The 15,158-nt window shown below is 45.0% G+C and overlaps 1 protein-coding gene across 2 annotated transcripts in view; it reads right to left on the bottom strand.

Annotated features, from left to right (window-relative positions):
- The window catches only part of pde4ba (phosphodiesterase 4B, cAMP-specific a), a 333,978-nt gene that overhangs the window by 253,405 nt on the left and 65,415 nt on the right, over window positions 1-15,158 (bottom strand). For both annotated transcript variants that reach the window (XM_042322358.1, XM_024403084.2), the window contains exon 2: window positions 5,941-6,036. In XM_042322358.1, the coding sequence (XP_042178292.1) occupies window positions 5,941-5,982 (42 nt within the window). In that variant the 5' untranslated portion in view covers window positions 5,983-6,036. The remainder of the gene's footprint in view (window positions 1-5,940; window positions 6,037-15,158) is intronic.

Consider the following 15,158-nt stretch of genomic DNA (forward strand, 5'->3'; position numbering starts at 1 on the left):
CTATGATCATAATGTCAAATGGCAGTCCCAAAATGTCTTTTTTTCCACATTTATTTTGACAGGGAATCATGCCAATAGTGTGCAAAGCTGTCATCAAGGCAAAGGGTGGCTACTTTGAAGAATCTCAAATATAATATATATTTAGATTTGTTTAACACTTGTTTGGTTACTACATGATTCCATGTGTTATTTCATAGTTTTGATGTCTTCACTATTATTCTACAATGTAGAAAATAGTAGAAATAATGAGAAACCCTTTAATGAGTAGGTGTGTCCAAACCATTGACTGGTACTGTAGACAATACCGTCATAATCTATAACAGGTGTGAATGTGGACTGAATTATTTGTTTTCAGTTATTTAATGAAAGGCATGAACTATTCTTATAAAATAATTCCTAATTTCTTATATAACTCATCAACATGCTTTTTGAAAGATAGCTAAAAAGGGCACAGTACATATGGAGGATCTTCATTTGATCACCCTGTTGCAGGACATTTTAAAACTTTTAGAGTATTTAAGGTTTAAAAATACTTCTGAAGTTTGTAATTTCCACTTTGGACTTTCCGACTTGATTTTCCCGTATGAAAAATGTATTAATCCCTACAAATATTTCCTTTTGCTGAAGCATATTTTTTTTTGCTGTAGCAAGTTGGCTCAATTTCGATCCTACACCTGTATGTGTTTTTGTCTATCATACCTCCAAACCAGACCAGAAATCAGGTGAGCTCAAGTCAAGCACTGCTTATCCCTTGAGCTGAGGACCCACAATATCTTGAACAATGTTGCAAGTTCACTTGTGCAAGCTTCAGCTGACCCAAGTTAATAGTTGATACAATGTTTCAAGTTCATTGCAGACAGGCCATGCAGGCTGTAGTTTTTATTTGTTGGCTTTATGTAGGATATTTTTGGAGTCTTAACCTTGTGGCACATTCTATGTATCTGTTGTTCGTCATGTATGTTGACAGGGGTGTATCTTGGCTATAAAAGATCTTTGTACTTTTGTCTTGCCATCATTAGAAATGGTGAATCGTTGACAAGTCATTGCTATTGCAAAGCTCTTATTATTAAAGATTTTGTTTAATTATAACTCTGATAGTAAAGAAATAAACCACCACACCACATCACAATGATTGTGAAATATGAAGATGTTATTACAAATTAAATTAAACTGTTCCACACAAATGCATATGAAAAACATAACTGGCACGCAGATCGGTAGAGCGAGTGGTAAACTGTACGAGTTGTTACACATTGAAAGGCAGACTGTATGAGTTGTTATACATTGAGTGGCAGACTGTATGAGTTGTTACACATTGAAAGGCAGACTGTATGAGTTGTTATACATTGAGTGGCAGACTGTATGAGTTGTTACACATTGAAAGGCAGACTGTATGAGTTGTTACACATTGAAAGGCAGACTGTATGAGTTGTTATACATTGAGTGGCAGACTGTATGAGTTGTTACACATTGAAAGGCAGACTGTATGAGTTGTTATACATTGAGTGGCAGACTGTATGAGTTGTTACACATTGAAAGGCAGACTGTATGAGTTGTTACACATTGAGTGGCAGACTGTATGAGTTGTTACACATTGAAAGGCAGACTGTATGAGTTGTTACACATTGAGTGGCAGACTGTATGAGTTGTTACAAATTGAGTGGCAGACTGTATGAGTTGTTACACATTGAGTGGCAGACTGTATGAGTTGTTACACATTGAGTGGCAGACTGTATGAGTTGTTACACATTGAGTGGCAGACTGTATGAGTTGTTACACATTGAAAGGCAGACTGTATGAGTTGTTATACATTGAGTGGCAGACTGTATGAGTTGTTACACATTGAAAGGCAGACTGTATGAGTTGTTACACATTGAAAGGCAGACTGTATGAGTTGTTATACATTGAGTGGCAGACTGTACGAGTTGTTACACATTGAAAGGCAGACTGTATGAGTTGTTATACATTGAGTGGCAGACTGTATGAGTTGTTACACATTGAAAGGCAGACTGTATGAGTTGTTACACATTGAGTGGCAGACTGTATGAGTTGTTACACATTGAAAGGCAGACTGTATGAGTTGTTACACATTGAGTGGCAGACTGTATGAGTTGTTACAAATTGAGTGGCAGACTGTATGAGTTGTTACACATTGAGTGGCAGACTGTATGAGTTGTTACACATTGAAAGGCAGACTGTATGAGTTGTTACACATTGAGTGGCAGACTGTATGAGTTGTTACAAATTGAGTGGCAGACTGTATGAGTTGTTACAAATTGAGCGGCAGGACTGTATGAGTTGTTACACATTGTTAGGCAGACTGTATGAGTTGTTACACATTGAGTGGCAGACTGTATGAGTTGTTACACATTGAGTGGCAGACTGTATGAGTTGTTACACAGTGAGTGACAGACTGTATGAGTTGTTACACAGTGAGTGACAGACTGTATAAGTTGTTACACAGCGAGAGACAGACTGTATGAGTTGCTACACAGCGAGTGACAGACTGTATGAGTTGCTACACAGCGAGTGACAGACTGTATGAGTTGTTACACAGTGAGAAACAGACTGTATGAGTTGCTACACAGCGAGTGACAGACTGTATGAGTTGCTACACAGCGAGAGACAGACTGTATGACTTGCTACACAGTGAATGACAGACTGTATGAGTTGCTACACAGCGAATGACAGACTGTATGAGTTGTTACACAGCGAGTGACAGACTGTATGAGTTGTTACACAGCGAGTGACAGACTGTATGAGTTGCTACACAGCGAGTGACAGACTGTATGAGTTGCTACACAGCGAGTGACAGACTGTATTAGTTGCTACACAGCGAGTGACAGACTGTTGCTACACCTTTATTTCACCTTTATTTAATAACCAGGTAGGCCAGTTGAGAACAAGTTCTGATTTACAACTGCGACCTGGCCAAGATAAAGCAAAGCAGTGTGACACAGACAAGAACACAGAGTTACACATGGAGTCAACAATAAACAAGCCAATAACACAATAAACAAGTCAATGACACAGCGAGTGACAGACTGTATGAGTTGTTACACAGCGAGTGACAGACTGTATGAGCTGCTACACAGCAAGAGGCAGACTGTACCTGGCCACAGAGTGAGAGTGAGATATTGCAACAATTATGTGTACCTGGTAGGAATAGATTCAGGTGGTTAGCGACTTGATGAAGGCTGTGTGTGCAGGCACAACTAGCTGTGTTTTTCATCCTGACTATTCAATTTAAATGGAGTGTTCCGTCCCAGTGATGCCTCTGACACACGTAAAGCTATCTATGCGCCCTGCTACAAACACCACAGACACATGCACGGAGACACACACACACAAAAACTAAGGCTGAGCTGACTGGGTGATGAGTCATCAGTGGGCCTGGCTGTAAGAGTGTCTTAGATGTTATTTAATCAGGCCGTTTTGTCTGTTGCCTACAGCTGTGCTTCTGCACCTCCACTCAACACACACTGGAATCCAATAACAACCCCCTAGCTAAAGGTAGAGCCCTCCCCCTCACACACACACACACACACTTAAATTCAAGTCTAACACACGCAAACACAGAAACACACACCATCTCACCCAATCTAATCCCACCCCTTATGAGGTCATACATCACACTATGCCAAGCCCATACCAGACTATAGTCTATTTATGCCCAAAGCCAATAACAATGACTCATCAAACCTCCGCGACCTCTGACCCCTTCACTGGTGCTCTTACCCTCCTGCCTTACTTTGTCTATGGTCATCTTAAAACCCCTTCCAAACAGACTAACCTTGTGTCTTATCCTTAAAATCTGAATTCTGCACTTCTTATACACATAAATACATGCAGACCTCAGACACACAACACAGTCCATGTACAAGTTCCTACAGTAGCTCCATTCACCGTCAGCATCTCCCGAGCCCCTGCTGTGATCCTCCAGACAAACCTATTGTTCTCCCTTACCCCCCTGTGTGTTTGTGTTATCTTTAGTAATCTGACAGAGAGGAGAGGGCCTATCCCTGTCAGCCAGCCTGAAGGGCCTACTACACAGTACTGCTAACCCACAGGAAGCACCCAGGCTAGAGCAGGACCAGGGAGGCTGGAGAGAGGAGAGAGGGAGGAGAGGAAACGAGGATACTCTACAGAGAGAGAGCAAGAGAGAGAAAGAGAGAGAGAAGAGAGAGACAGAGAGAGAGTGACAGGGGGAGAATACTCTACAGAGGGAGAGAGAGACAGAGAGAGAGTGACAGAGAGGGGGAGGAGAGAGGATACTCTACAGAGAGAGAGAATGAGGAGAGAGAGAGGGGAAAGAGCAAGGAAGAGAGAGAAAGAGAGAGCGAGGGAGAGAGAGAAATAGAGAGGAGAGAGAAAGAGAGAGTGAGGGGAGAGAGGATACTCTACAGAGAGAGAATGAGGAGAGAGAGAGAGGGGAAAGAGCAAGGAAGAGAGAGAAAGAGAGAGCGAGGGGAGAGAGAGAAATAGAGGAGAGAGAAAGAGAGAGTGAGGGGAGAGAGGATACTCTACAGAGAGAGAGAATGAGGAGAGAGAGAGAGGGGAAAGAGCAAGGAAGAGAGAGAAAGAGAGAGCGAGGGGAGAGAGAGAAATAGAGAGGAGAGAGAAAGAGAGAAAGAGAGGGATAAGAGAGCAATCATAAGGAGAGCAAGAAGGAAGGGAACAATATGTTTAGTGAGGAAAGGGAAGAGAAAGGGAGAGCAATGATTAGTGACAGGGTGCAAGGACAATGTGACAGCGACAGGAAGGAGACATTGAATAGAATGGTAGAGCATGAGATGCTGAAAAATGCAATAATGGGAGAGAAAAGGAGAGGTACGGAGATGGATGATAAGAGCTCATCTGGCTGACTAATGCCAAAGCTGTCTACAGCAACGTAACACTACACCCACACCTTTATCTACTGTCCATCTAGTAGGAGAAGTAAGAAGGAGGCACAGGAATAGAGAGAACAGAGAGTAGGATAAGGCTGAGAGATGAGCCAACATGAGGCTGTCTGTTTTTTTCCAGTCTACCCTGTCACTGAGCTGTTTGCAGGTTAGATCAGAAGAAGTGTGCCTTCTACTGCTATCACTAGGGACAACTGGAGTGGAAGCCTTTTTTTCTATTTTCCTTCTCTCTCTCCTTCCTCCTTACCCTTTCTCGCCCACCCTCTCTATCTTTCTCCTTCCTCTCTCTCTCCTTCCTCTCTCCCTCCTTATCCTTTCTCCCCCACCTCTCTCTCTCTCTCCTTCCTCTCTCCCTCCTTACCCTTTCTCCCCCACCCTCTCCCCACCCCTCCCTCTCTCCTTCCTCTCTCCCTCCTTACCCTTTCTCCCCCACCCTCTCCCTCTCCCTCCTTACCCTTTCTCTCCCCCACCCTCTCTCTCTCCTCTCCTTCTTTCTCTCTCCCTCCTTACCCTTTCTCCCCCACCCTCTCTCTCTCTCCTTCCTCTCTCCCTCCTTACCCTTTTCCCCACCCTCTTCCTCCCCCTTACCCTTTCTCTCTCTCTCTCTCCCTCCTTACCCTTCTCTCCCCCACCTTCTCTCTCTCTCTCCTTCCTCTCTCCCTCCTTACCCTTACTCCCCCACCCTCTCTCTCTCTCCTTCTCTCTCCCTCCTTACCCTTTCTCCCCCACCCTCTCTCTCTCTCCTTCCTCTCTCCCTCCTTACCCTTACTCCCCCACCCTCTCCCTCTCTCTCCTTCCTCTCTCCCTCCTTACCCTTACTCCCCCACCCTCTCTCTCTCTCCTTCCTCTCTCCCTCCTTACCCTTTCTCCCCCACCCTCTCTCTCTCTTTCCCCCCTCTTCTTCTTTCTCTCTCTCTCTCTGAATGTATCCTAAGCCACTCTGGGATGAATTCAAGGGTGGGAATGAGTGTTCTTGGAACCTTGTGGCAATATTGTTGGAACGTTGTTAGAATGTTGTAGGAATGTTGTTACTTACATCATTGGGAGACACCGTCAGCACACTCCTGCTCTTCCTCATCTTCCGTGGAGTATTCCTCACTCTGTTACACAACAGCTAGCTTCACATACACACCTGGAACAACACAATACACACACACATACGTGTTACTGTTGTAGAGTCCAAAGAGGACTTAGTCTGTGTAGTTGTTTAGTATTCTATAAAATATACATAGTAAAATAAAAACAAGATATATACAGTATATATATATATATATACACAGTACCAGTCAAAAGTTTGGACACACCTACTGATTCTTTATTTTTTACTATTTTCTATACTGTAGAATAATAGTGAAGACATCAAAACTATGAAATAACACATACGGAATAATGCAGTAAGCAAAAAAGTGTTAAAGAAATCAAAATATATTTTATATTTGAGATTCTTCAAAGTAGCCACCCTTTGCCTTGATGACAGCTTTGCACACTCTTGGCATTCTCTCAACCAGCTTCACCTGGAAAGCTGGTCCAACAGTGAGAGGACAGTGAGAGGAAAGTGAGAGGACAGTGAGAGGACAGTACGAGGACAGTGTGAGGACAATCCTAGGTCTTCACTCTCCCATCGCACTCAAATCAAATGTTATTTGTCGTGCTTTATAAACAACAGGTATAGACTAACTCTAGCCCTACGCCAGATGATGTGTGTGAGGGAACAGGGTCACGCAAGGTCAGCAAAGCACACCAAAAGTAAGAAACAGAGGAAAAAAGTGGTCAGATGAGGCAGATGCTAAGCTATCGGACTGTTTTGCTAGAACAGACTGGAATATGTTCTGTGATTCTTCCGATGGCATTGAAGAGTACACCACATCAGTCACTGGCGTCATCAATATGTGCATTGATGACGTCATCCCCACAGTGACCGTGCGTACATACCCCAACGAGAAACCCATGGATTACAGGCAGCATCCGCACTGAGCTAAAGGGTAGAGCTGCCTCTTTCAAAGAGTGGGACTCTAACCCGGAAGATTATAAGAAATCACACTGTCCCCTCCAACGAACCATCAAACAGGCAAAACGTCAATACAGGACTAAGATTGAATCGTACTACACCGGCTCTGACGCTCGTCGGATGTGGCAGGGCTTGCTAACTATTACAGACTACAAAGGGAAGCACAGCCACAAGCTGCCCAGTGACATGAGCCTACCAGATGAGCTAAATTACTTATATGCTCGCTTAGAGCTCGGGGCGGCAGGGTAGCCTAGTGGTTAGAGCGTTGGACTAGTAACCGGAAGGTTGCAAATTCAAACCCCCGAGCTGACAAGGTACAAATCTGTCGTTCTGCGCCTGAACAGGCAGTTAACCCACCAGGCCAACATTGAAAATAAGAATTTGTTCTTAACTGACTTGCCTGTACTGGCGCTTAGCTTGTTTGATAGCCTTGCGGAGGGAATAGCTGCACTGTTTGTATTCAGCCATGTTACCAGACACCTTGCCCTGATTAAAAGCAGTGGTTCGTGCCTTCAGTTTCACACGAATGCTGCCATCAATCCACGGTTTCTGGTTAGGGAATGTTTTAATCGTTGCTATGGGAACGACATCTTCAACGCACGTTCTAATGAACTCGCACACCGTATCAGCGTATTCGTCAATGTTGTTGTCTGACGCAATACGAAACATCTCCCAGTCCACGTGATGGAAGCAGTCTTGGAGTGTGGAGTCAGCTTGGTCGGACCAGCGTTGGACAGACCTCAGCGTGGGAGCTTCTTGTTTTAGTTTCTGTCTGTAGGCAGGGATCAACAAAATGGAGTCGTGGTCAGCTTTTCCGAAAGGGGGCGGGGCAGGGCCTTATATGCGTCGCGGAAGTTAGAGTAACAATGATCCAGGGTCTTTCCACCCCTGGTTGCGCAATCGATATGCTGATAAAATTTAGGGAGTCTTGTTTTCAGATTAGCCTTGTTAAAATCCCCAGCTACAATGAATGCAGCCTCCGGATAAATCGTTTCCAGTTTGCAGAGAGTTAAATAAAGTTCGTTCAGAGCCATCGATGTGTCTGCTTGGGGGGGATATATACGGCTGTGATTATAATCGAAGAGAATTCTCTTGGTAGATAATGCGGTCTACATTTGATTGTGAGGAATTCTAAATCAGGTGAACAGAAGGATTTGAGTTCCTGTATGTTTCTTTCATCACACCATGTCACGTTGGCCATAAGACATACGCCCCGCCCCTCTTCTTACCAGAAAGATGTTTGTTTCTGTCGGCGCGATGCGTGGAGAAACCCGCTGGCTGCACCGCTTCGGATTGCGTCTCTCCAGTTAGCCATGTTTCCGTGAAGCAGAGAACGTTACAGTCTCTGATGTCCCTCTGGAATGCTACCCTTGCTCGGATTTCATCAACCTTGTTGTCAAGAGACTGGACATTGGCAAGAAGAATGCTAGGGAGTGGTGCACGATGTGCCCGTCTCCGGAGTCTGACCAGAAGACCGCTTCGTTTCCCTCTTTTTCTGAGTTTTTTTTTTTTTTTTTGGTCGCTGCATGTGATCCACTCGGTTACACTGGTTGTAAGGCAGAACACAGGATCCGCGTCGCGAAAAACATATTCTTGGTCGTACTGATGGTGAGTTGACGCTGATCTTATATTCAGTAGTTCTTGTCGGCTGTATGTAAAGAAACCTAAGATGACCTGGGGTACAAGTGTAAGAAATAACACGTAAAAAAACAAAAAACTGCATAGTTTCCTAGGAACGCGAAGCGAGGCGGCCATCTCTGTCGGCGCCGGAAGTACAAACCCAGCCCAGTCACGGACCAGGATGTCTTGCTCCCAGGCAGACTAAATAACTTTTTTGCCCGCTTTGAGGACAATACAGTGCCACTGACACGGCCTGCAACGGAAACATGCGGTCTCTCCTTCACTGCAGCCGAAGTGAGTAAGACATTTAAACGTGTTAACCCTCGCAAGGCTGCAGGCCCAGACGGCATCCCCAGCCGCGCCCTCAGAGCATGCGCAGACCAGCTGGCCGGTGTGTTTACGGACATATTCAATCAATCCCTATACCAGTCTGCTGTTCCCACATGCTTCAAGAGGGCCACCATTGTTCCTGTTCCCAAGAAAGCTAAGGTAACTGAGCTAAACGACTACCGCCCGTAGCACTCACATCCGTCATCATGAAGTGCTTTGAGAGACTAGTCAAGGACCATATCACCTCCACCCTACCTGACACCCTTGACCCACTCCAATTTGCTTACCGCCCAAATAGGTCCACAGACGATGCAATCTCAACCACACTGCACACTGCCCTAACCCATCTGGACAAGAGGAATACCTATGTGAGAATGCTGTTCATCGACTACAGCTCGGCATTCAACACCATAGTACCCTCCAAGCTCGTCATCAAGCTCGAGACCCTGGGTCTCGACCCCGCCCTGTGCAACTGGGTACTGGACTTCCTGACGGGCCGCCCCAGGTGGTGAGGGTAGGCAACAACATCTCCTCCCCGCTGATCCTCAACACTGGGGCCCCACAAGGGTGCGTTCTGAGCCCTCTCCTGTACTCCCTGTTCACCCACGACTGCGTGGCCATGCACGCCTCCAACTCAATCATCAAGTTTGCGGACGACACAACAGTGGTAGGCTTGATTACCAACAACGACGAGACGGCCTACAGGGAGGAGGTGAGGGCCCTCGGAGTGTGGTGTCAGGAAAATAACCTCACACTCAACGTCAACAAAACTAAGGAGATGATTGTGGACTTCAGGAAACAGCAGAGGGAACACCCCCCATCCACATCGATGGAACAGTAGTGGAGAGGGTAGCAAGTTTTAAGTTCCTCGGCATACACATCACAGACAAACTGAATTGGTCCACTCACACAGACAGCATCGTGAGGAAGGCGCAGCAGCGCCTCTTCAACCTCAGGAGGCTGAAGAAATTCGGCTTGTCACCAAAAGCACTCACAAACTTCTACAGATGCACAATCGAGAGCATCCTGGCGGGCTGTATCACCGCCTGGTATGGCAACTGCACCGCCCTCAACCGTAAGGCTCTCCAGAGGGTAGTGAGGTCTGCACAACGCATCACCGGGGGCAAACTACCTGCCCTCCAGGACACCTACACCACCCGATGCTACAGGAAGGCCATAAAGATCATCAAGGACATCAACCACCCGAGCCACTGCCTGTTCACCCCGCTGCCATCCAGAAGGCGAGGTCAGTACAGGTGCATCAAAGCTGGGACCGAGAGACTGAAAAACAGCTTCTATCTCAAGGCCATCAGACTGTTAAACAGCCACCACTAACATTGAGTGGCTACTGCCAACACACTGTCAATGACACTGACTCTACTCCAGCCACTTTAATCATGGGAATCGATGGGAAATGATGTAAATATATCACTAGCCACTTTAAACAATGCTACCTTATATAATGTTACTTACCCTACATTGTTCATCTCATATGCATACGTTGATACTGTACTCTATATCATCGACTGCATCCTTATGTAATACATGTATCACTAGCCACTTTAACTATGCCACTTGGTTTACATACTTATCTCATATGTATATACTGTACTCGATATCATCTACTGTATCTTGCCTATGCTGCTCTGTACCATCACTCATTCATATATCCTTATGTACATATTCTTTATCCCCTTACACTGTGTATGACAGTAGTTTTTTTTTGGAATTGTTAGTTAGATTACTTGCTCGTTATTACTGCATTGTCGGAACTAGAAGCACAAGCATTTCGCTACACTCGCATTAACATCTGCTAACCATGTGTATGTGACAAATAAAATTTGATTTGATTTGATTTGATTTGCCTGGTTAAATAAAGGTAAAATAAAAATAAAAAGAGGCAAGTAACACTGAAACATGCATGAGACCATCAGCTGTTCCGGATGACTGTGTGATCACGCACTTCGCAGCCGATGTAAGTAAGACCTTTAAACAGGTCAACATTCACAAGGTCGCAGGGCCAGATGGATTACCAGAACATGCACTCTGACCAACTGACAAGTGTCTTCACTGACATTTTCAATCTCTCCCATATTTTAAGCAGACCACCATAGTCCCTGTGCCCAAGAATACTAATAATAATGTAACCTGCCTAAATGACTACCGACCCGTAGCACACACGTCTGTATGAAGTGCTTCGAAAGGCTGGTCATGGCTCACATCAACACCATTATCCCAATTTGCATACCGCCCCAACAGATACACAGATGATGTAATCTATATTGCACTCCACACTGCCCTTTCCCACCTGGACAAAAGGAACACCTATGTGAGAATGCTATTCATTGACCACAGCGTTCAACACCATAGTGCCCTTAAAGCCCATCATTAAGCTAAAGACCCTGGGAATAAACACCTCCATCTGCAACTGGATCCTGGACTTCCTGACGGGTCGCCCCCAGGTGTTAAGGGTAGGTAACAACACATCCGCCACGCTGATCCTCAACACAGGGGCCCCTCAGGGGTGCGTGATCAGTCCCCTCCTGTACTCCATGTTCACTCATGACTGCATGGCCAGGCACGACTCCAACACCATCATTAAGTTTGCTGATGACACACCAGTGGTAGGCCTGATCACAGATGATGAGACTGCCTATAGGGAGGTCAGAGACCTGGCCGTGTGGTGCCAGGACAACAACCTCTCCCTCAATGTGATCAAGACAAAGGAGATGATTGTGGACTACAGGAAAAGGACCGAGCCCCATTCTCATCGACAGGGCTGTAGTGGAGCAGGTTGAGAGCTTCAAGTTCCTTGGTGTCTTCATCACCAACAAACTAACATAGTCCAAGCACACCAAGGCAGTCGTGAAGAGGGCACGACAAAACCTTTTCCCCCCCAGGAGACTGAAAAGATTTGGCATGGGTCCTCATATCCTCAAAGAGTTCTACAGCTGCACCACCGAGAGCATCCTGACTGGTTGCATCACTGCCTGGTATGGCAACTGTTCGGTCTTCGACTACAAGTCACTACAGGAGGTAGTGCGTACGGCCCAGTACATCACTGGGGCCAAGCTTCCTGCCATCCAGGACCTCTATACCAGGCCGGTGTCAGAGGAAGGCCCTAAAAATTGTCAAAGACCCCAGCCACCCTAGTCGTAGACTGTTCTCTCTGCTACTGCACGGCAAGCAGTACCGGAGTCTAGGTCTAAAAGGCTTCTCAACAGCTTCTACCCCCAAGCCATAAGACTCCTGAACAGCTAATCAAATGGCTATCCAGACTACTGGTACCCCCTGCATATATAGCCTTGCTATTGTTATTTTACTGCTGCTCTAAAATTATTTTTCACCTATCTATTTCACACTTAACACATATTTTTCTTAAACTGCATTGTTGGTTAAGGGCTTGTAAGTAAGAATTTCACTGTAAGGTCTGTATTTTAAATTGACTGATTTCCTTATATGAATTATAACTCACTAAAATATTTGAATTTGTTGCATGTTGCATTTATATTTTTGTTCAGCTTATTGTATTCGGTGCATGTGACAAATACAATTTGATTTGATTTGAAGTGACAGTTGTGCTAATGATGGAAAAACCTGGGCAGTTTCAGTCAGGATCGCAGTGCTGCGCACGTCCTTACAGTTTCACTCAGTATGTGGTGTGGAGAAGCTCTGCACTGTTCTGCTAAATGGCTCTGTTAGCTCTCATTTCTTCAGATCCTTTGTTTATACACTATCTTGTTCTGACTCCTGACTCAATGATCATCATCCGGTCTGTCTGTGTACTGTAACACACACAACCAGTGTGTTTCAGAGAAGAGCTGTTCAGGTTCTCCATGTAGTTTAAGATGGATGTGTGTTTATGTGTGTTTGTGCGTGTGTGTTGTGTGTGTGTTTGTCTTTGTGTGTGTGTGTGTTTATGTGTGTTTATGTGAGTGTTTATATGTGTGTGTGCGTGTGCGTGTTTATGTGTGTTTGTGTGTGTGCATGTGTTTAAGTTTGTGTTTATGTGTGCGTGTGGGTTTATGTGTGCGTGTGGGTTTATGTGTGTGTTTATGTGTGGGTTTATGTGTGCGTGTGGGTTTATGTGTGTGTTTATGTGTGCGTGTGGGTTTATGTGTGGGTTTATGTGTGTGTTTATGTGTGTGTGTGTGGGTTTATGTGTGCGTGTGGGTTTATGTGTGTGTTGTGTGTTTATGTGTGCGTGTGTGTTTATGTGTGCGTGTGGGTTTATGTGTGTGTGTTTATGTGGGCGTGTGGGTTTATGTGTGTGTTTATGTGTGCGTGTGGGTTTATGTGTGTGTTAATGTGTGTGTTTATGTGTGCGTGTGGGTTTATGTGTGGGTTTATGTGTGTGTTTATGTGTGCGTGTGTGTTTATGTGTGCGTGTGGGTTTATGTGTGTGTTTATGTGTGCGTGTGGGTTTATGTGTGCGTGTGGGTTTATGTGTGGGTTTATGTGTGCGTGTGGGTTTATGTGTGTGTTTATGTGGTTTATGTGTGTGTGGGTTTATGTGTGGTGTTTATGTGTGTTTATGTGTGGTTTATGTGTGCGTGTGGGTTTATGTGTGCGTGTGGGTTTATGTGTGGGTTTATGTGTGCGTGTGGGTTTATGTGTGGGTTTATGTTTATGTGTGCGTGTGGGTTTATGTGTGGTTTTGTGTGTGTGTTTATGTGTGCGTGTGGGTTTATGTGTGGGTTTTGTGTGTGTTTATGTGTGCGTGTGGGTTTATGTGTGTTTATGTGTATGTGTGGGTTTATGTGTGTGTTTATGTGTGCGTGTGGGTTTATGTGTGGGTTTATGTGTGGGTTTATGTGTGTGTTTATGTGTGCGTGTGGGTTTATGTGGGTTTATGTGTGCGTGTGTTTATGTGTGCGTGTGGGTTTATGTGTGGTGTTTATGTGTGCGTGTGGGTTTATGTGTGCGTGTGGGTTTATGTGTGCGTGTGGGTTTATGTGTGTGTTTATGTGTGCGTGTGGGTTTATGTGTGCGTGTGGGTTTATGTGTGTGTTTATGTGTGCGTGTGGGTTTATGTGTGTGTTTATGTGTGCGTGTGGGTTTATGTGTGGGTTTATGTGTGTGTTTATGTGTGCGTGTGGGTTTATGTGTGTGTTTATGTGTGCGTGTGGGTTTATGTGTGGGTTTATGTGTGCGTGTAACCGTATCATTTAAAAACACATATGTTTTATTTAACCTTTATTTAACTAGTAGGCAAGTCATTTAAGAACTAATTCTTATTTACAATGACGGCCTACACTGGGCAAACCCAGACGACGCTGGGCCAATTGTGCGCCTCCCTATGGGACTCCCAATCACGGCCTCTAGCACTGAGATGCAGTGCCTTAGACTGCTGCGCAACTCGGGAGCCCATCATAACCCAGACACCACTGTTGCATGATCCTTGGTTCAAATCATAATAATAATGGGTGGTGGCCAGGCCAGGCTGCAGTGGGAGTGGTAACCCGAGGTCAGAGCTTCATTAAATCATAGGGTGGGTAGAGGGATGGACGCTCTCTGGTATGGGACAGGGGGGTTAGCTAAATCACCGGTGATGATGGAGACATCGAGGAGGCATTGGAAAACAGATGACAACATTGAGTGTTGAATGTTCATTTTTGTGAGTTCATCCTGATGTCAATTGTTTTTCTAGCTTTACAGAGCACATACCAGCACATCATTTATTTTTTATTATTTTTACATTTTACATTTTAGTCATTTAGCAGACACTCTTATCCAGAGCAACTTACATGAGCAATTAGGGTTAAATACCTTTTCACCTAGTCAGCTCAGAGTTTTGAATCAGCAACCTTTCGGTTACTGGACCAACCTTTTAACTGCTTGGCTACCTACATTAGCTGAGATTGTTTTCAGGAACTGCAATATTGTGTTTATATATCAGACAGAGTATTGCTCTTCATGGAACCACTGCTGTAGGGCCTGGGTGGGTACATTGTTTCATCATCATTCTCATGCCTTCTCTTATGAAGCTGAAATATAGAGAGCTTTCATCGTGTAAATAACATTTCAAGTCATCCTCCCTCAAACAAGGGGGAAATATATTTTCCACCTCCCAAATTTCTAACACCAATATGCATGTTGCTTCTGGTTACCTCATGTACAGGTGTGTATAGTGTTTCTCTCCAATCATCCTGCCTCCTGAGTGGCGCAGCGGTCTAAGGCACTGCATTGCGGCTGTATAACAATCGGCCTTGATCGCGAGAGCCCATAGAGAAAGCTTTCTTCGTTAAGGTAACGAGGCCTAGAACATTCCAATCCACAAATACCGAACATCCCCA

The sequence above is a fragment of the Oncorhynchus tshawytscha genome, linkage group LG05, assembly GCF_018296145.1.
Source record: "Oncorhynchus tshawytscha isolate Ot180627B linkage group LG05, Otsh_v2.0, whole genome shotgun sequence".
Classification (NCBI taxonomy): Eukaryota; Metazoa; Chordata; class Actinopteri; order Salmoniformes; family Salmonidae; genus Oncorhynchus; species Oncorhynchus tshawytscha.